Genomic DNA, 22,520 nt, shown 5'->3' on the forward strand with positions numbered 1-22,520 from the left:
TCTTCCTCTGGTCCTCCTCATGCTTGTTGGTGCCATCCGGGGTTGATGCCATGGGAGCTATTCCATTCGGAAACAAGACCGACTATCTATCACTGCTTGCCTTCAAACATCAAATAATTCATGATCCGTCGAAAGCTCTAGCCTCCTGGAACGACACCATCCATTTCTGCAGTTGGGTGGGCGTCGCATGCAGCAGGAAGCACCAGCAGAGGGTCGTCGCCTTGAACCTCAGCTCTTGCGGATTGGAGGGCTCTCTCTCTCCCTCCATTGGAAACCTCACCTTCCTTCATCGACTCGACCTCCAAAGCAATGGTTTCATCCGCGAGATTCCACCGGAGTTAGGCCGTTTGCGCCGCCTAAAACATCTCAACTTGAGTTTCAATTCATTCCAAGGGGTCATCCCTGTGAACCTGACTTACTGCTTTGAGCTACTAACTCTTGACTTGTCGAGCAACCAGCTTAAAGGAAAGATTCCAGGGGACATTGCCTCCCTTACAAAGCTTGGTGAGCTGGATCTTTGGAACAACAGCCTTAGTGGATTCATTCCACCTTCAATCGGTAACCTGTCATCGCTCACAATACTCCATCTCGCTATGAATCATCTGCATAGCAGCATTCCGGAGGAGATTAGCCAGCTTACAAGCCTAGAATATCTGCAAGTGTCTGTCAATAATCTGACAGGTACAATCCCTGGCCAGCTTTACAACATGTCATCATTCACTCACTTCGCAGTGGCAGGTAATGATCTGCAAGGGAGCATTCCACCAGACATTGGTGTCACCCTTCCTAATCTTCAGGGCCTTCTATTGGATGCTAACAAATTTGATGGACCCATTCCTCCTACACTAGCTAATGCCACGGGACTTCATGCATTGTCATGTCAAGTAACAACTTTAGTGGAAGGGTGCCGTCGGAACTTGGAAGATTAGCAAGCTTACAATATTTAAATCTAGAAATAATCAGCTCGAGGCAAAGAATGCCAGGGAGTGGGAATTCTCGACTCCTGGTCAACTGCAGCCAATTAGAGGTGTGGTCACTGGATAAAATATGTAGGAGGCATGTTACCCAACTCAGTAGTCAACCTCTCTTCACATCTCCAATACTTGATTATGGGAAGAAACCAAATCTCGGGGAGAATTCCCCATGGAATTGGAAACCTGGCCAACCTGAATGTGCTCGGTGTGGAGGATAACCATCTCCCGGTACTATTCCAGAAAGTATCGGGATGCTTTCAAGGCTAGAGATCCTCGGCTTGCATATGAACAGGTTTACAGGCAGATTCCATTCTCCCTAGGCAATCTCACTCTATTGATAATTTTTCTGTATCAGAATACCTGCAAGGCCCCTACCTCCAAGCCTGGAAACCTTCAACACCTATCATTATTGGACCTCTCTAACAATCAGCTTAGTGGAACCATACCCAAAGAGATCGTAACCTTTCTTCCCTATCCATTTATTTTGATTTATCTTCTAATTCATTGGTTGGATCTCTTCCTCAGAGATCGGAAATTTGAAGAATCTACAAAATCTAGATATTTCTTGGAACATGCTCTCTGGTAATATTCCCAGCACTCTTGGTGACTGTGAGTATTGGAGGAGTTATATCTGGACAACAATTTATTCCAAGGGATAATTCCTCAAACCTTGAGCAACATAAAGGCCCTTCAACTACTAGATCTCTCACATAACAATTTAACAGGCCTATTCCAGCTTTTCTCGAAGACTTGAATCTTTGGAAAATTTGAACTTGTCTTTTAATCGTCTCGAAGGAGAAGTGCCGGTAAAGGGGTCTTCAAAAATGCAACTCGAGTTTCAGTCGAAGGAAATAATGGACTCTGTGGGGGTGTTCCAGCATTGCACTTGCCCGCATGCCAAGGAAGATCATACAAAAAGAGAAAGTGGCTCTACTACTGAAAATAGTGATTCCCGTAGCTGGAGCAGTCTGTGTGTGAGCCTTCTATTCTCCTTTTTCATCCTTCGACACAAGCAAAAGTCCAAAAAAAATAATGCTCCCATTGTAACTCCATTGGAGGACCAATTCCCCAGAGTTTCTTACACTGAACTGGTTAGAGCAACCGATGGATTCTCTTCCACTAATCTCATCGGTAGAGGAGGGTATGGTTCAGTCTACAAAGGCATCTTGGGTCCTCAGCAAACTATTGTTGCAGTGAAGGTTTTCAACCTTCAATATCGAGGAGCTTCGAAGAGTTTTTTAGCTGAATGTGAGGTCCTGAAAAGCGCTCGACATCGTAATCTTGTCAAGATCATGACTTCCTGCTCAATGGTTGATTTCAGAGGCAATGATTTCAAAGCTCTAATTTTTGAGTTCATTCCGAATAGAAGTCTAGAGAATTGGTTACATCCAGAGTTAGATCAGCATAATCATTTAGAAAGACTAAGCCTACTTCAAAGGTTGAACATAGCTATCGATGTGGCTGAGGCAACAGACTACCTTCATAATAATTGTCGGCCAGCTATTGTTCATTGTGATCTAAAGCCCAGTAATATACTGCTTGATAATGAGATGGTTGCTCATGTGGGGGACTTTGGTCTAGCAAGGTTCATATCTAAAGCTACACCTAGCTCCTTAACAGATAAGAATAGCTCAATTCGGATAAGAGGATCCCTGGGATATATAGCTCCAGGTATATTTTATTTTCATCTTTATCTTCTTGGCTCATAGTTGTTCAATTTAAGATGTCCATGCCGAACTTTTCTTTTCATCTTTTTTTTAAATTGTTGATGTTGAATTAATACATTTTGCTCAAGCATGTAAATATATGGACTGCAGAATATGGCACAGGTGGTCCAGTGTCCACTTCCGGTGATGTTTATAGCTATGGAATTCTTCTTTTGGAGATACTCACTGGAAAGAGACCTGTTGATGATATATTCAAAGACGGCCTAAGCCTTCGAAAGTTTGTCGAGATAGCTTTTTCTGATAGAATCATTACAATTGTAGATCCCCTAATGCCGCTTGCGGAGGAAGAAAGTAAAACTCATGAATGCTTAGTATCCATTGCCAAAATTGGTCTTGCTTGCTCACACGAATTAGCAAGAGAAAGATTGAACATGAGTGATCTTGTAACCACTATGCATACAATCAGGGATGCTTACATTGGAACTAGAGTTCATTAGAAGACCAGATGAAACTTATGTGGAAGGTAAAGTCTGTTGTAGTATCTTACCTCTAATAGTTGTCAAGCTATAATTTTTAGTCTTCTAAACCTATTTCCTAGTGTTAAACTTCTACGAGACTTGAGTTGGAAGTTTGTTGTCTGTTGTGTGATTGTGGCTTCAAAGAATTGGTAATAGACATCACAATTGTGTTTATCTTGGCATTTATGTTTTTCCATATAAATGGAAGTTTCGAATCTAAGAGAATTTTACATCCAATGCCGGCATTTTAATATCAACATAGAGTTCCTTTGGCGAGACTATAATATTTTTATATATATGGCTTAATAGTTTTCACGCTACGGTACCGACAGTCGAGCGATAGAATTATTATGTGCTTAGTAGCACGACCCACTAGTCCACTGGAACATTGTCATCCGATATTATAAAAAGGGGGTCATAGCAAACAACAGTGAAATAATTAATGGAATAAAAGAGAGAAGGAGAGGTGGCCAAAGCTCATGAGCCTGAACCTTTCATTATGAAGAAGATATAGTTCTAAATCTGAATTACCTTGGTGACCATCCAGGAGCAGTATGAAGAAGGATGCTCTAATTTTATCACTAGATGAGTGACATAGAAAAGGAAATAGAACTTTCAGAAACCAGCTGTCACACTTTTAGCACGTGAGAACAATCAGCTGATTCATGATTTTCATCGAACCAACTTAAGCACTTACTCATCTATGGAAACCTAAACTGCTCAAGATCAGGCCATTTATGAGACAGACTTCCAAAGAGATTGAAGATCATTTTCCAAGTCTAAAATGAGATTGAATGAGTATGTAGCTCGAATACATAAGGCCGCGAGCACATTAAACACAGGAGGTAAGACAAAAAATTGTTGAACATTATGGCTGTCCTCCTATTTGGACACAACACATGGTTCCTAATGCATTAGCCAACATAAGAGCAGAGGCATCACCACAAGTATTAAAACAGCTAAGGTTGGAGGGATCGAGCATTTGGAGACCATTCTGGTAGGTCTCATGAGTATGCTCTTATATTTCACGGCAAAGCAACTAATATGAGGAAGTAGACTTCTGTCTGTATACTTGGAACACAAGGATTACCATGCATAAATAGAACACAAACACTATTGAAATAGAATTTGGAAGACAATTTTTCACATTATCTTAACCAAGTTCTATAAAAGAATCACCAGGAGTTGGAGGCAACCATCACATAATTAGCTACAGATCTCAACAAAAAGCCTCAGGACTGCTTAACCTATGGCGGTCACATTCAAGCAAACCCTGTCAATCATGTGCCATCTCCACATCGACCAAAAGCCTCCAAGCTATGGTAGAAAGTGTGAAGGCCCGGCCCACTAGCCCGGTTTAAAGAAAAAAAAAAAAAAGAGATAAACAGAGCAGGAAGACTCCCGATCGGAGTCTTCCTCTTCTCCGATCAAAAATCGGAGTCCTAGGGCCATTAAAAGACCCTAGGACGAACCCTATAAAAAACCCCCCTCTCTCCTCTATGGGTAGACCCTTCAGTCGCCACCGATGGTCGGAGATTTTCTCCGATTTTTCCGTTTGTAGCCGCGACTCCTCGACCCGTGTTCGCCGCGATTTCTCGCCGGTGGGGTCACCGGAGGTTGTGGTAAGGTCTCCCTCCTCTCCCTCTCTTCTCTCCCTTCTTTCCCGTGCCTGTGAGCACGATGGCCGGCGACGGGTGTCGCCGGATTTAGTTGGAGAAGGAAACCCCCTGTTCGCCGCCTCTTTTCTCTGATTTTTCGATGCCAACGGTCACGCCGACCACCGGCCCTGGTCTCTTCGAACCCGGGAGAGTCGGCCGTTGCCGCTGGCCACCACCGGCCATGAGATGGCCGTGATCGGCCGATCAAGGCACGGGGACCTCAAGGTCCCTTGTTTCGGCCCAATGAAAAGCCCGGGAAGAAGAAGAAGAAAAGAAAAAAGAAAAAAAAAGGAAAAAGAAAAAGAAAAGAAAAAGGAAAAAGAAAAAAAAAAGAAAAGAAAATGCAAAATAGAAAAATAATAAAATAGAAAAAAAAATAATAATAAGAAAAGAAAAAAATTCCCTCTCTTCCCTCTTTCTCCCTCTTTCTCTCTCTCTATTGTCTCTCTCTAAAAAGAAAAAGAAAAAGAAAAAGAAAAAAAAAGAAGAAAAGAAAAATATAATAATAAAAAAAATACATGTGAGAGAAAGTTTTCTCATCTCTCTCTTAAGTCTTTCTCTCTCTAGAATTAGATTTTCTCTCTCTACCTTCTCTCTACATTTTCTCTCTCTAAATTTTCTTCCTATTTTCTCTCTCTAGATCTTTCTCTCTCATTATGGATTTCGTCTCCCTAGGGTCATTCTCTCTCTGATTGCATCACAGACCCTAGGATAAACTTAAGATGAAAATATGATGATCTAAGACTGCTCCGAAATTCGTGCAGTAGATTAGATCCTGATCCGATCCTTCTTCGAAATTGATAATATCAATCATGGTTAATCTATATTAAGTCACCTTGATATGACCTCTGATGATCTCAATCATGATTGTCACTTTTAAAGGATACGAAGATTCTCTCTCCACTTTCTCTCTCTACTTTCTTTCTCATGACCAACTTTCTCTCTCTAAAAAAAAAGTCTATGAATCCTGTATCGAGTCATGCCTTCATCTTTTAGAAGCTTATATTGACTCTAACAAGATATGAAGTTGCTTTGATATCCGTGCTGTATGTCAACCTCATCTGATCGTATCAAAGATCTGTCAAATTTATTAAAGAACCCTATTGATTGATCTTGACTTTAATTCGATCTGTGCCTCACGATTTTTTGATCAAGTCACTTGAATCTGACCCTCAGATCAGAGATCCTGAATTGCCCTGGTATCTGGATGGTCCGACACATCCGGACAACAGTCCTCTTTCCTTATGATTTAATCTTGTTATATTTATGGAATAGAATTTGATAATGATTTGATATTTTAAATAGGATTAGCTAATTCTTCTAACGAAGTCCGAAGATCTAAGATGAACGAGGTAAGTAGATCCTATGCTCCTTATTTATTTTTAAATGATCATGTTTTTATGCAAAGAATTGCTATTGATGAAATCATAATTTTTCATAAAATAAGGATCAGCATATGTGATATGAAAAAGCATGTTTTATTATGAGCATTGATTTCATGAATATGTCTTATGAAAATGCATGATTATGAAACATGAATTTCATTGTTTTTCTATCTATGTATATGTATGCTTTAAGAAAAAGATATAATGATTTCAAAGGCTCTCAGATGGCTATGAATGAATTCCTTCGGGAAGGTCGACATCCGGAGCTAGCATCCACACGAAACATGGCCCTGCCAGCGGGTATAAAGTTGGCACATGAATTAAGAACTCTGTCGATTAAGAAACATGGCCCTGTCATGGGTATAATAGTGACCTTAGCACGAATATCTGTGAGCAATATTTTGAAACATGACATGAATACAAGATGAAAATGATTTACGATTCATGATTGTGAAATATACATGATTTATGCATGCATGATGAGTTTATAACTTGTTTTGTTATATGCTCTATGAAATACTTTATTTTGTATTATCTATTATTTTTTAAATATTGCATTATCATGAAAAACTTATGCTTGATCCGATAAAGAAGTGCAAGTTCTACTTACTGGGCTAGTGTAGCTCATATTCCTTTTGTTTTCTTTTTGTTTGAACAGAGAAATAAGGTTAGGATCAGCAAAAGAAATCCAAGCTTGAAGATCGGCATAGCAAGCTGAAAAATTTGACAACAAAAGTTTAATTTATTTTATAATCATGAATTTGTAGTTATTTATGAATGTTGAGATTCGGGTTAGTACTTGCTTTTGGATTTAGATGCTCTGAACCCATATTGGTTCGATTATTTGATGAATAATAGAATTAAATTTTTTTATTTGATGGATTTTAGATGATTATGATGAATTGGCTTCGTGTTATCGTGGGTTCAATCCCTCGGTAGCATGGCCGTGTTATGTTCCGAATTTGGAGTGTGACATTTTATGGTATCAGAGCTTAGGTTTAAGATCATTGAGATTATAAAGTGATATCAAAATTTTATGTATGATCAATAGGATGTGACCGAATGGAGTATAATGGATAACATCAGAGCTTAAGATTATGATCATTAAGGACCTGATAGAATGATATAAAGTTTAGGTTATGATCACTAGAAAATATGACTTAAGTGGTATTTGAGCTTAAGGTTATCATTATTCGGGATTGTAACTTTAATGATATTTGAACTTGAAGCTAAGATCAGGAGGAACATGATAGATATAAAAGAAAGGATTCAATAATTTGATTTCGAATCAATAGGTATTATGATGAAATTTATGTATAAATGGCATATGATGTCTATAATAGAATTGACGAGTTATATCTTAGATTTCAATTAGCAAGGTTGACCTGAGTACGAGAAGTGTTGACCCTAGAATGAAGTGAGAGGTATTGATATATTATGTTAGGTATATTTGATGACATTGGAATGCTAAACCTATATGGATAAAGGACATGATAACTTTGCTGATTTTGATGTTAATTTTTTTGCAAAGAAAAGTTGATTTGGAAGTTGTCTAAATGATTGTAAGGTAAATCGAAGGTTAACTCAAATTAATTCTAGACATATTGGATTTTTGAGGAGTGATGAAGCTTATGTAATAAGTTCAAACATAGAAGGTGGATGAAGATTTAATTTTGATGTGCTATGTCTAAGAGATAGTAATAACAAGAAAATCTTAAATTTTATCCTAAATTATATTTGAAATCTGAAAGTTGAATTATCTTTGGTTGATTTAATATACAAAGATATTTTTTATTTTTGATAAACCTAGATAATTTGGTAAGTTGAGATCAGAGTGCGCAGTAAAAGTGTGATGGTCTGAATTGATTAGAAATGTTAATCCTTTAAATCAAAAGATATTATGAAATACGTTAGTTATAAACAAGGAAGGATTTTACTGATAATAGATAGATGCTAGAGAGAAAATCTATCTGATCAAGGAAAGACTCAAAGCAGCACAGGATAGACAGAAGAGTTGGACAGATAGAAAAAGAAAAGAATTAGAATTTCACTTTGGTGATCATAATTTTTTAAAAGTATCACCTACAAAAAGTGTCATGAGGTTTGGGAGACATGGCAAGCTGAGTCCACGATTTATTAGACCTTTTGAAATTTTAAGCCGAGTAGGAGATATTGCTTACGAACTAGCCTTACCACCAGATTTATCCAAAGTGCACAATGTCTTTCATGTTTCACTACTGAGAAAGTTTGCACTTGATCCAAACAGTGTAATAAAGTATGAGCCATTGCAAGTTCATGAAGATCTAACCTATAAAGAATTTTTCCTCCGAATTATTGATCGAAAAGAGCAAGTTCTAAGACGGCGTATCATTCCGTATGTAGAGATTCATTGGAGTAATCATGAAGAGAAAGAGGTCACTTGGGAGCTTGAAGATGATATGAAGACGAGATATCCACACTTATTTGAAAATGAAGGTATGTTAAATTTCGAGGACGAAATTTTTTTTAGGGGGGTAGAATGTGAAGGCCCGGCCCACTAGCCCGGTTTAAAGAAAAAAAAAAAAAGAGATAAATAGAGCAGGAAGACTCCCGATCGGAGTCTTCCTCTTCTCCGATCAAAAATCGGAGTCCTAAGGCCATTAAAAGACCCTAGGACGAACCCTATAAGAAACCCCCCTCTCTCCTCTATGGGTAGACCCTTCAGTCGCCGCCGATGGCCGGAGATTTTCTCCGATTTTCTCGTTTGAAGCCGCGACTCCTCGACCCGTGTTCGCCGCGATTTCTCGCCGATGGGGGTCACCGGAGGTTGTGGTAAGGTCTCCCTCCTCTCCCTCTCTTCTCTCCCTTCTTTCCCGTGCCTGTGAGCACGATGGCCGGCGACGGGTGTCGCCGGATTTAGTTGGAGAAGGAAAACCCCTGTTCGCCGCCTCTTTCCTCTGATTTTCCGACGCCGACGGTCACGCCGACCACCGGCCCTGGTCTCTTCGAACCCGGGAGAGTCGGCCGTTGCCGCCGGCCACCACTGGCCATGAGATGGCCGTGATCGGCCGATCAAGGCACGGGGACCTCAAGGTCCCCTGTTTCGGCCCAATGAAAAGCCCGGGAAGAAGAAGATGAAAAGAAAAAAGAAAAAAAAAAGGAAAAAGAAAAAGAAAAGAAAAAGGAAAAAGAAAAAAAAAAGAAAAAAAAATGCAAAATAGAAAAATAATAAAATAGAAAAAAAAATAATAATAAGAAAAGAGAAAAATTTCCTCTCTTCCCTCTTTCTCCCTCTTTCTCTCTCTCTATTGTCTCTCTCTAAAAAGAAAAAGAAAAAGAAAAAGAAAAAAAAAAAGAAGAAAAGAAAAATATAATAATAAAAAAAATACATGTGAGAGAAAGTTTTCTCATCTCTCTCTTAAGTCTTTCTCTCTCTAGAATTAGACTTTCTCTCTCTACCTTCTCTCTACATTTTCTCTCTCTAAATTTTCTTCCTATTTTCTCTCTCTAGATCTTTCTCTCTCATTATGGATTTCGTCTCCCTAGGGTCATTCTCTCTCTGATTGCATCACAGACCCTAGGATAAACTTAAGATGAAAATATGATGATCTGAGACTGCTCCGAAATTCGTGCAGTAGATTAGATCCTGATCCGATCCTTCTTCGAAATTGATAATATCAATCATGGTTAATCTATATTAAGTCACCTTGATATGACCTCTGATGATCTCAATCATGATTGTCACTTTTAAAGGATACGAAGATTCTCTCTCCATTTTCTCTCTCTACTTTCTCTCTCATGACCAACTTTCTCTCTCTAAAAAAAAAGTCTATGAATCCTGTATCGAGTCATGCCTTCATCTTTTAGGAGCTTATATTGACTCTAACAAGATCTGAAGTTGCTTTGATATCCGTGCTGTATGTCAACCTCATCTGATTGTATCAAAGATCTTTCAAATTTATTAAAGAACCCTATTGATTGATCTTGACTTTAATTCGATCTGTGCCTCACGATTTCTTGATCAAGTCACTTGAATCTGACCCTCAGATCAGAGATCCTGAATTGCCCTGGTATCTGGATGGTCCGACACATCCGGACAACAGTCCTCTTTCCTTATGATTTAATCTTGTTATATTTATGGAATAGAATTTGATAATGATTTGATATTTTAAATAGGATTAGCTGATTCTTCTAACGAAGTCCGAAGATCTAAGATGAACGAGGTAAGTAGATCCTATGCTCCTTATTTATTTTTAAATGATCATGTTTTTATGCAAAAAATTACTATTGATGAAATCATAATTTTTCATAAAATAAGGATCGGCATATGTGATATGAAAAAGCATGTTTTATTATGAGCATTGATTTCATGAATATGTCTTATGAAAATGCATGATTATGAAACATGAATTTTATTGTTTTTCCATCTATGTATATGTATGCTTTAAGAAAAAGATATAATGATTTCAAAGGCTCTCAGATGGCTATGAATGAATCCCTTCGGGAAGGTCGACATCTGGAGCTAGCATCCACACGAAACATGGCCCTGCCAGCGGGTATAAAGTTGGCACATGAATTAAGAACTCTGTCGATTAAGAAACATGGCCCTGTCACGGGTATAATAGTGACCTTAGCACGAATATCTGTGAGCAATATTTTGAAACATGACATGAATACAAGATGAAAATGATTTACGATTCATGATTGTGAAATATACATGATTTATGCATGCATGATGAGTTTATAACTTGTTTTGTTATATGCTCTATGAAATACTTTATTTTGTATTATCTATTATTTTCTAAATATTGCATTATCATGAAAAACTTATGCTTGATCCGATAAGGAAGTGCAAGTTCTACTTACTGGGCTAGTGTAGCTCATATTCTTTTTGTTTTCTTTTTGTTTGAACAGAGAAATAAGGTTAGGATCAGCAAAAGGAATCCAAGCTTGAAGATCGGCATAGCAAGCTGAAAAATTTGACAACAAAAGTTTAATTTATTTTATAATCGTGAATTTGTAGTTATTTATGAATGTTGAGATTCGGGTTAGTACTTGCTTTTGGATTTAGATGCTCTGAACCCATATTGGTTCGATTATTTGATGAATAATAGAATTGAATTTTTTTATTTGATGGATTTTAGATGATTATGATGAATTGGCTTCGTGTTATCGTGGGTTCCATCCCTCGGTAGCATGGCCGTGTTATGTTCCGAATTTGGGACGTGACAGAAAGTGCCAAATATTGCTGTTAAGCCTGTACAAGCCCTTGACTACGAGAAGTTTTTTTCTTATCCTTGACCACCTTGAGAACCACTTCATCTTCTCCTTCCTTTCTATTTTCGATCCTTGCAAACACTGGCTTAGCATCTGCCATTATCTGACCGGCTTTCATCCCTTAGGAGTCCGGACGAAGCTTACCAGCAGTCGAGGTCCGGCTCCCGTAGGAGTTCCGTCGAAGCCTACCTGCAATTAAAGTCAGGGGCGAAGTCTGGCTCCTGTAGGAGTCCGGACGAAGCTTACCAGCAGTCGAGGTCCGGCTCCCGTAGGAGTCTGGGCGAAGCCTTCCAGCTGTTGAGGTTGGGGACGAAGTCCGGCTCCCATAGGAGTTCGGACGGAGTCTGCCTGTAGCTGGAGTTGGAGATGAGATCTGACTCCCGTAAGAGTTCCATCGAAGCCTACCTGCAATTAAAGTCAGGGGCGAAGTCCGGCTCCCTTAGGAGTCCGGACGAAGCTTACCAGCAGTCGAGGTCCGGCTCCCGTAGGAGTCCGGGCAAAGCCTTCCAGCCGTTGAGGTTGGGGACGAAGTCCGACACCCGTAGGAGTCCGGACGGAGTTTGCCTGTAGCTGGAGTTGGAGACGAGATCCGGCTCCCGTAGGAGTTCCGTCGAAGCCTACCGGCAATTAAAGTCAGGGGCGAAGTCTGGCTCCCATAGGAGTCCGGACGAAGCTTACCAGCAGTCGAGGTCCGGCTCCCGTAAGAGTCCGGGCGAAGCCTTCCAGCCGTTGAGGTTGGGGACGAAGTCCGGCTCCCGTAGGAGTCCAGACGGAGTCTGCCTGTAGCTGGAGTTGGAGACGAGATCTGGCTCCCGTAGGAGTTCCGTCGAAGCCTACCTGCAATTAAAGTCAAGGGCGAAGTCCGGCTCCCGTAGGAGTCTGGACGAAGCTTACCAGCAGTCGAGGTCCGGCTCCCGTAGGAGTCTGGGCAAAGCCTTCCAGCCGTTGAGGTTGGGGACGAACTCCGGCTCTCGTAGGAGTCCGGACGGAGTCTACCTGTAGCTGGAGTTGGAGACGAGATCCGGCTCCCGTAGGAGTTCCGTCGAAGCCTACCTGCAATTAAAGTCAGGGGCGAAGTCCGGCTCCCGTAGGAGTCCGGACGAAGCTTACCAGTAGTCGAGGTCCGGCTCCCGTAGGAGTCTGGGCGAAACCTTCCAGCCGTTGAGGTTGGGGACGAAGTCCGGCTCCCGTAGGAGTCCGGATGGAGTCTGCCTGTAGCTGGAGTTGGAGACGAGATCCGGCTCCCGTAGGAGTTCCGTCGAAGCCTACTTGCAATTAAAGTCAGGGGTGAAGTCCGGCTCCCGTAGGAGTCCGGACGAAGCTTACCAGCAGTCGAGGTCCGGCTCCCGTAGGAGTCTGGGCGAAGCCTTCCAGCCGTTGAGGTTGGGGATGAAGTTCGGCTCCCGTAGGAGTCCGGACGGAGTCTGCCTGTAGCTGGAGTTGGAGATGAGATCCGGCTCCCGTAGGAGTTCCATCGAAGCCTACCTGCAATTAAAGTCAGGGGCGAAGTCTGGCTCCCGTAGGAGTTCGGACGAAGCTTCCCAGCAGTCGAGGTCCGGCTCCCGTAGGAGTCCGGGCGAAGCCTTCCAGCCATTGAGGTTGGGGATGAAGTCCGGCTCCCATAGGAGTCCGGAAGGAGTCTACCTGTAGCTGGAGTTGGAGACGAGATCCGGCTCCCGTAAGAGTTCCGTCGAAGCCTACCTGCAATTAAAGTCAGGGGAGAAGTCCGGCTCCCGTAGGAGTCCGGATGAAGCTTACCAGCAGTCGAGGTCCGGCTTCCGTAGGAGTCCGGGCGAAGCCTTCCAGCCGTTGAGGTTGGGGACGAAGTCTGGCTCCCGTAGGAGTCCGGACGGAGTCTGCCTGTAGCTAGAGTTGGAGACGAGATCCGGCTCCCGTAGGAGTTCCATCGAAGCCTACCTGCAATTAAAGTCAGGGGCGAAGTCCGGCTCCCGTAGGAGTCCGGACGAAGCTTACCAGCAATCGAGGTCCGGCTCCCGTAGGAGTCCGAGCGAAGCCTTTCAGCCGTTGAGGTTGGGGATGAAGTCCGGCTCCCGTAGGAGTCCGGACGGAGTCTGCCTGTAGCTGGAGTTGGAGACGAGATCCGGCTCCCGTAGGAGTTCCGTCGAAGCCTACCTGCAATTAAAGTCAGGGGCGAAGTCCGGCTCCTGTAGGAGTCTGGACGAAGCTTACCAGCAGTCGAGGTCCGGCTCCTGTAGGAGTCTGGGCGAAGCCTTCCAGTCGTTGAGGTTGGGGACGAAGTCCGGCTCCCGTAGGAGTCCGGACGGAGTCTGCCTGTAGCTGGAGTTGGAGACGAGATCCGGCTCCCGTAGGAGTTCGGTAGCTGCAGAAATCTATCGTTGGTGAAGTTCGGCTGCTGGTAAGGTCTGAGGCAGTTCGGGTTGGAGTTGAATCTGGCCGGAAGAAGTCTGGAAGGGATTTGGGGAGCAGCCGACGGCCGTAGGAGGTCGGCTAGCGGCAGAGCTTAGTGAGTGCTTGGGGTAGCTTGATAGACGACTGGGGGAACTCATGTTGAAAGAGTTTGGGGTGGTGCAGTGGGAGTTCGTCCGTCGGGGGAGTTCAGTCAGCACCGTGAAAATCCGGCTGTTGGAGAAGTTCAGAGAGGTACCATCTGCAGCCGAAAGCCGGATGAGTCTTGGGAGGATCAATCCTGCTGAGAACTTCGGCTGAGGGTATTTTATACCCAATAAGGAGCATAAGATCTACTTACCTCGATCATCTTGGACCTTTTAATCTTCCTTAAAAGAATCGGACAGTCCTATTTAAAATATTAAATCATCAATAAATTTTATTTCATATATTTAATAAAATTATATAATATAAGGAGATGATCGATTTGATGATCAGTCCAATAAATCTCTCCCTTCGGCTCTAAACCGATTTAAGGTTATAGGTCCCTAGGAGTGGAGAAGATGGCCTAATAGGGGATTCATAGGGCTTCTTAGAGAGAGAAAATTTTTAGAGAGAGAAAGTAGAGAGAGAAAGTTTAATTCTAGAGAGAGAAAGACTTTAAAGAGGGATGAGAAAAATTTTCTCTCATGTGTATTATTTATTATTATTATTATTATTTATATTTATATTTTCTTTTCTTTTTCTTTTTTTTTTCTTTTTCTTTTTCCTTTTCTTTTCTTTTTCTTTTTCTTTTCTTTTTCCCATGACCTTCTTTGGCCGAAACAGGGGACCTAGAGGTCCCCATACCTTAGACCAGCCATTCACGGCCGTACCTTGTCCGACGGTGGCCGACGGCAAGGGACGACCTTCCCGAGTTCGGAGGGGCCAGAGTCGGCAGTCGGCGTGACCGTCGGCGCCTTAAAAACTAGGAAAAGGGAGAGGCCGAACAGGGCTTCCCTTTTCTGATGAAATCCGGCGACTCCTGTCGCCGGCAGTCATGCCCATCGGTATGGGAGAGAAGGGAGGAAGAGGAGGAAGGACTTACCACAGCCTCCGATGACCCCCACTGGCATGAAATCATGGCGAGCACGAGTCGAGGGGCCGCGGCTTCAAACGAAAAAATCGGAGAAGAACTCCGACGATCGTCGGTGACTGTTGTGTCCTCTCTTAGAGGAGAGGAGGGGGGTTCTTATAGGGCTCATCTTAGGGTCTTTTACTGGCCCTAGGACTCCGATTCCTGATCGAAACTGGGGAAGGGGAAGACTCCGATCGGGAGTCTTCTTCCCTATTTTTTTTCCTAAGTGGGCTTGTGGGCTTTTGGCCCATCAGGCCGGGTTATCACATTCTACCCCCTTTGAAAAAAAAATTTGTCTCCGAAATTTAACATACCTTCATTTTCAAATAAGTGTGGATATCTCATCTTCATATCATCTTCAAGCTCCCATCTGGCCTCTCTCTCTTCATGATTGCTCCAATGAATCTTTACATACGAAATAATACACCATCTTAGAACTTGCTCTTTTCGATCAATAATTCGGAGGAGAAATTCTTCATAGGTTAGATCTTCATGAACTTGCAATGGCTCATACTTTATCACACTATTTGGATCAGGTACAAACTTTCTCAGTAGTGAAACATGAAAGACATTGTGCACTTTGGATAAATCTGGTGGTAAGGCTAGTTCGTAAGCGACATCTCCTACTCGATTCAAAATTTCAAAAGGTCCAATATATCATGGACTCAGCTTGCCATGTCTCCCAAACCTCATGACACCCTTAGTAGGTGATATTTTTAGAAAAACATGATCACCGATCTAAAATTCTAATTCTCTTCTTTTTCTATCTGCCCAACTCTTCTGTCTATCATGTGCTGCCTTGAGTCTTCTCTTGATTAAATAAATTTTGTCTCTAGCATTTTGAACTAACTCGGGACCTATTAATTTCTTTTCACCTACTTCATCCCAATACAGAGGGGATCTACACTTTCTTCCATATAAGGCTTCATAGGGTGCCATCCGGATACTAGAATGAAAACTGTTGTTATATGCAAATTCAATCAATGTCACATGATTATCCCAATGTCCTCCGAAATCAAAAGCACAAGCTCTTAACATATCCTCAAGAGTTTGAATTATCCTTTCAGATTGGCCATCGGTCTGGGGATGGAATGCAGTACTAAGCCTCAATTCTGTCCCCAAAGCATCTTGAAAACTTTTTCAAAATCTAGATACGAATCGTGGATCTCGATGAGACACAATACTTATTGGAACATCGTGCAGGCGTACAATTCCATCAATATACATCTGGGCTAACTTATCAAATAGAGTGCCAACTCGAAAAGGTAGAAAGTGAGCTGATTTAGTAAGCCGATCAACAATCACCCACACTGTATCATTTTTTCTTGTTGTCCTTGGAAGTCCAGTAACGAAATCCATTGTGATATGCTCCCATTTCTATTCTGGTATCTCTAATGGTCTTAGCAAACCAGCAGGTCTTTGATGTTCGGCTTTCACTTGCTGGCATACCAAGCATTGAGATACAAACCGAGCTATCTCCTGCTTCATTCCATTCCACCAGAAGAGTTATTTTAAATCTCTATACATCTTTGTACTACCGGGATGAAAGGAGAAACGAGATTTATGGGCTTCTTCCAAATTTTTTTTTTTAGTTCAGGATCTCCTGGTATACATAATTTGTTCCCAAAATAAAAAGTTCCATCTGTATGTAGCCTAAACTCAGTCCGTAGCTCTTTCTCCATGTCCTTCTTAAATTGACATAAATGAATATCACTTTGTTGGGCCGCTTTTATCTGTTCGATCAATACTGATTGTACCATTAAATTTGCTAACATATTCTTAACATCAGTACAAGTCACTTCAATTTGTAAATCTTCAAGATCCCTTAAAATTTGTTGCTGAAAGGATAGCAGAGTCATCACATTCGCTGAAGACTTCCTACTAAGTGCATCTGCCACCACATTGGCTTTTTCAGGATGATATTTAATATTTAGATCATAATCTTTTAATAGTTCAAGCCACCTTCTTTGCCTCATGTTCAGCTCTTTTTGAGTAAATAAGTATTTCAAGCTTTTATGATCAGTAAAAATTTCACATGATTCTCCATATAAATAGTGTTGCCAAATCTTTAAAACAAAAATAATAGCTGTTAATTCCAAATCATGTGTCGGATAATTCTGCTCATAGGCTTTTAGTTGTCGAGAAGCATAAGCTATGACCTTATCGTTCTGCATCAACACACAACCTAATTCCTTCTTGGAAGCATCACTATAAATGACAAATCCTCCCTTATTAGATGGTAAAGTAAGAACTGGGGCAGATATCAATCGTTGCTTCAGATCTTGAAAACTCTGCTCACATTCACTGCTCCATTCAAATTTTATTCATTTCTAAGTTAAGCGGGTTAGAGAAATTGCAATTTGAGAAAATTCCTCGACGAATCTTCTATAATAACCAGCCAAGCCTAAGAAGCTTCTAACTTCCATCACATTAGTCGGACGAGGCCAATTCACCATGGCTTCTATTTTCTTTGGATTGACTGAGATTCCTTAGATATTACATGGCCGAGGAAGACAACACTATCCAACCAGAACTCACACTTGTTAAGCTTGGCGAAGAGCTTCTCTTCTCTCAAGGTCTGAAACACGATCCTCCAATGTCTCTCATGTTCCTCTATATTTTTTGAATAAACTAGGATATCATCAATAAAAACAACAATGAATTGATCCAGATACGGCTTGAAAATCCTGTTCATCATATCCATAAAAGCAGCCGGTGCATTGGTTAGTCCAAAAGGCATTACTAAAAATTTATAATGGCCATACCTTATTCTAAATGCAGTCTTAGGTACTTCTTCATCTCTAATTCTTAGTTGATGATAGTCTGATCGTAAGTCAATTTTGGAGAAAACTTGTACACCCTGAAGTTGATCAAATAAGTCATCTATTCGAGGAAGAGGATATTTATTCTTTATGGTTACCTTGTTCAACTCCCGATAGTCAATGCATAAATGTATGCTCCCATCTTTTTTTTTCACAAATAACACAGGAGCTCCCCAGGGTGATGTACTTGGTCGGACAAACTTTTTATTCAAAAGTTCTTGCAGTTGATCCTTTAATTCTCGTAATTCTACGGGAGCCATCCGATAAGGAGGTTTTGATATAGGTCCGGTTCCTGGGGTGATATCAATTTTAAATTCAACCTCACGCTCTAGGAGCAGTCGGGGTAGTTCATCTGAAAAAATATCAAAAAATTTCTTGACAATAGGGATATCATCCAACTTTATTTTTTTCTTCTCGACATCTACTACATGGGCCAAAAATGCTTTGCATCCTTTCCTCAAAGCTTTTCTTGCGTTCATGATTGAGATAATACCCAAAGATTGTTTGGGTTCCGTATTATGAACTTCGCCTTGAAAGAAGAATTGCGGTTCATCCGAAATTTGAAATACCACTCTTTTTCTAAAACAATCAATATATGCATGGTACGAAGATAACCAGTTCATCCCAAGAATAACGTCAAAATCATACATGTTTAGCTGAATCAAATCTGCTGCTAATTCTTTTTCTTCTATTTGGATTATATAATTCTTAAAAATAATGTTAGCAACAACAATATTTTTAAAAGGTGTGCTAACATATAATGGTTCATTTAGTTTTTCAGGCACACAATTCAAAGAAGTAGCAAACTTGAGAGATATAAAAGAGTGAGAAGAGCCAGAATCGAATAGCACACGAGCATGAATAGAATTGACTGGGATAATACCTGTCATCACTTGATCACTTGCATTGGCCTCCTGCTGGTTTAAAGTAAACACTCGTGCATTTTCTTTCTATTTTTGATCAACTGGTTTGTTAGGTCTAGAGTCATCTCTTTTCTTATTTGGGTAATCACGAGCTATATGTCCTTTCTCACCACATAAGAAGCATGCTCCTATCCTCTTGAGACAAGGTCCATTGTGATTTTTTCCACAATAGGAGCAGGATGTAGATTCTTTCTTCTTATCAGAGTTATTATTTTTAAAATTTTTCTGCTGATCCTTTGGATTTTCTGCTGATCTCGGTCTCTTCTTATCTCCTCTTTCTAGATCTGCTCTTTTCAATTCAGACTCCACTTTCAAAGCTCACCCAGTACGTCTTTGTAGTTATTGAAAATATGAGAAGACAGACGGGATCGAATTCCATATCTTAGGCCTTGTTCGAATCTGTTAGCTTTACTCCTTTCGAACTCCATAAGCTGGAGGCAGAAGCGGCCTAGCTCATTAAATTTGTTAGCATATTTTAACACCATCATATCATCCTTTTGCTTTAAGGCTAGAAACTCATTTTCTTTTACCAATCTCATTGTCCCCGGGAAGTACTGATCATAAAATATCTCTTTGAATTCTTCCCAAGTGAGCAGATCATCATTATTCCTATAGGCATCTTTTATTGCAGTCCACCAAAACTCAGCATTCCCTTTTAGCATAGGAATGGCTAATTGGACCTTCACATTCTCAGGGTATTGCAGGGCATCAAACATCTTTTTCATCTCTCGAATCCATGTCTCTGCAGCCATAGGATTAGATCCACCCTCAAATAGAGGTGGGTTGAGCCTTCTTAATCTCTCGTAGTATGACTCCATAGATAATGTCAGTCGAGAAGCAGTTTGTGCCTGCTGTTGGATAAGCTTAGCCACCACTTGACATACACCAGCAATGTCCGCCTGAGTGGCCGGTGCGTCAGGAGCCCGCTCAACTGATTGATTGGTAGCTCCCCGCGACGTCAATCTTGCTCCTCTTATCCTAGCAGCCATATTTACCAAGGTCTCGCCCTCCCTATCGCTCATCGCTTCCTATTCAAATGCCAATATTATTATATTATTTTATAACAGAGTTGCAGTACAGTTAATAATTTAAGTCAGAGTCTAATTATGCGTAACCTAACTACCCACTGTTAAGTTTTAAGTTCTACCCTTGATTAAACCTATTGCTCTAATACCATAAAATGTCACGCCCCAAATTCGGGACATAACACGGCCATGCTACCGAGGGATGGACCCACGATAATACGAAGCCAAAATTCATCTTCTTAAATATAATAACAGGTGTATCATAAATAAATGTAATAATAAAGTTCAATTCAAATATTTAATTAAACCAAAACTGGTTCAGAGCATCTAAATCCAAAGATGAAATAAACCAAACCTTAAAATTCATAATGACTACAATCCATAAATATAAACTAAATTTCTAGTGCAAAAATTTCTAAGCTTGCTTTGCTGATCCCCAAGCCTGGATTCTCTTTCCATCAGTCCTAGCCTTATTTCTCTGTACATAAAAAAGAAAATAAAAAGAATATGAGCTACACCAGCTCAGTAAGTAGACTTTCACTTCCTTACTGGATCAAGCATAAGTTTTCTATGTTAATGCATCATTTAGCAAATAACAATTATTGTAAAAATAAACATTTCATAGAACATATAATAAAATAAGTTATAAGCTCATCATGCATGCATAAATCATGTATATTTCATAATTATGAATCGTAAATCATTTTCATCATGTATTCATGTCATATTTCAAAATATTGCTCACAGATATTCATGCTAAGATCACTATTATACCCGTGACAGGGTCATGTTTCTTAATTAACAGTGTTCTTAATTCATGTGCCAACTTTATACCTACTGGCAGGACCATGTTTCGTGTGGATGCTAGCTCCGGATATCGATCTTCCCGAAGGAATTCATTCACAGCCATCTGAGAGCCTTTGAAATCATTATATCTTTTTCTTAAAGCATACATATACATAGATGGAAAAATAATAAAATTCATGCTTCATAATCATGCTATTTTCATAAGACATATTCATAAAATCAATGCTCATAATAAAATATACTTTTTTATATCACATATACCGATCTTTATTTTATGAAAAATTATGATTTCATCAATAGCAATTCTTTACATAAAAATATGATCATTTAAAAATAAATAAAGAGCATAAGATCTACTTACCTCGATCGTCTTGGACCTTTTAATCTTCCTTAAAAGAATCAGACAGTCCTATTTAAAATATTAAATCATCAATAAATTTTATTTCATATATTTAATAAAATTACATAATATAAGGAGATGACCGATTTGATGATCAGTCCAATAAATCTCTCCCTTCGGCTCTAAACCGATTTAAGATCATAGGTCCCTAGGAGTGGAGAAGATGGCCTAATAGGGGATTCATAGGGCTTCTTAGAGAGAGAAAATTTTTAGAGAGAGAAAGTTCAATTCTAGAGAGAGAAAGACTTTAGAGAGGGATGAGAGAAATTTTTTCTCATGTGTATTATTATTTATTATTATTATTATTATTATTATTATTATTTATATTTATATTTTATTTTCTTTTTTCTTTTCTTTTCTTTTTCCCATGGCCTTCTTTGGCCGAAACAGGGGACCTAGAGGTCCCCGGACCTTAGACCGGCCGTTCACGGTCGTACCTTGCTCGATGGTAGCTGACGACAAGGGACGACCTTTTCGAGTTTGGAGGGGCCAGAGCCGGCAGTCGGCGTGACCGTCGGCACCTTAAAAACTAGGAAAAGGGAGAGGTCGAACAGGGCTTCCCTTTTCTGATGAAATCCGACGACTTCTGTCACCGGCAGTCATGCCCATCGGCATGGAAAAGAAGGAAGAGAAGGGAAGAAGAGGAGGAAGGACTTACCACAGCCTCTGATGACCCCCACCAGTGTGAAATCATGGCGAGCACGAGTCGAGGGGCCACGGCTTCAAATGAAAAAATCAGAGAAGAACTCCGACGATCGTTGGACACTTGTTTGGAGTTTGGCAGGAATGGTGATGTTTTGTCTGGATATGTTGATTCAGACTTTGCAAGAGATCTTGATAGAAGGAGATCTCTTACTGGTTATGTTTTCTCAGTTGGTGGTTGTGCTGTTAGTTGGAAAGCTACACTTCAGTCTACAGTTGCATTATCTACTACAGAAGTAGAGTTTATGGCAGCAACAGAGGCAGTGAAGGAAGCTATGTGGTTAAGAGGCTTATTTGGAGAACTTAGTGTGGAACAGAAAGAGACTATTATATACTGTGATAGTTAGAGTGCTATTCATCTCACAAAAGATCAGATGTTTTATGAGAGAACGAAGCACATTGATGTAAGGTACCATTTTATTCGAGAAGTCATTGCACAGGGCAATATTGTTGTGAAAAAAATTGATACTAAAGACAATCCAGCTGATATGTTGACAAAACCTCTTCTAGTGGCTAAGTTCAAGCATTGCTTGGACTTGGTTGAAGTCTACAGCACTTTAGGATATCCTTCGGGGTTTTGAAGGAGATGAGAATTTTCTACTATTGTTTTTGTGAGAATTTAAGTTTGAGGAGATAGATCAAGATTGTGAAGAACATTCATGTTGACCAAGCCAAAGGTGGAGATTTGTCAAGTTGACTCGGTCAACAGAGCTGGGACTCTCCCCTTTCCTGCTGGGACTCTCCCCTTTCCATTTCCGCCCATGAATGTGGTGGGGGCGGTTATGCAAACCCCCCACACGCGGAATTTTTTTTTAAGATCTTCTTCCTCTTGTTCTGCTGAAAAAAAAAATTTTATGAGAGAGAATCAGAAAAATAGAGAGATTGAGAGCTTCTCTTTG

The 22,520-nt window shown here is 40.6% G+C and overlaps 1 protein-coding gene across 1 annotated transcript; it reads left to right on the forward strand.

The window, feature by feature from the left end:
* The first annotated feature begins 1,170 nt into the window (after positions 1–1,170).
* Positions 1,171–21,968, forward strand: LOC140853166 (probable LRR receptor-like serine/threonine-protein kinase At3g47570). Its single transcript, XM_073247253.1, has 5 exons — positions 1,171–1,431; positions 1,700–2,682; positions 2,838–2,992; positions 3,108–3,164; positions 21,739–21,968. Exons 1-5 carry the CDS (start codon positions 1,171–1,173, stop codon positions 21,966–21,968), a joined length of 1,686 nt encoding a protein of 561 aa, XP_073103354.1.
* The last annotated feature ends 552 nt before the right edge of the window (positions 21,969–22,520 follow it).

This window comes from Elaeis guineensis, chromosome 13 (assembly GCF_000442705.2).
Source record: "Elaeis guineensis isolate ETL-2024a chromosome 13, EG11, whole genome shotgun sequence".
Lineage (NCBI taxonomy): Eukaryota > Viridiplantae > Streptophyta > Magnoliopsida > Arecales > Arecaceae > Elaeis > Elaeis guineensis.

Coding starts and splice junctions, on each gene's coding strand:
- LOC140853166 (XM_073247253.1), top strand. CDS start 1,171: ATGTGCTCGGTGTGGAGGATAACCATCTCCCGGTACTATTCCAGAAAG. Junction 2,683..2,837: donor CTTTATCTTCTTGGCTCATA/GTTGTTCAATTT, acceptor TGATGTTTATAG/CTATGGAATTCTTCTTTTGG. Junction 2,993..3,107: donor GCCGCTTGCGGAGGAAGAAA/GTAAAACTCATG, acceptor GCATACAATCAG/GGATGCTTACATTGGAACTA.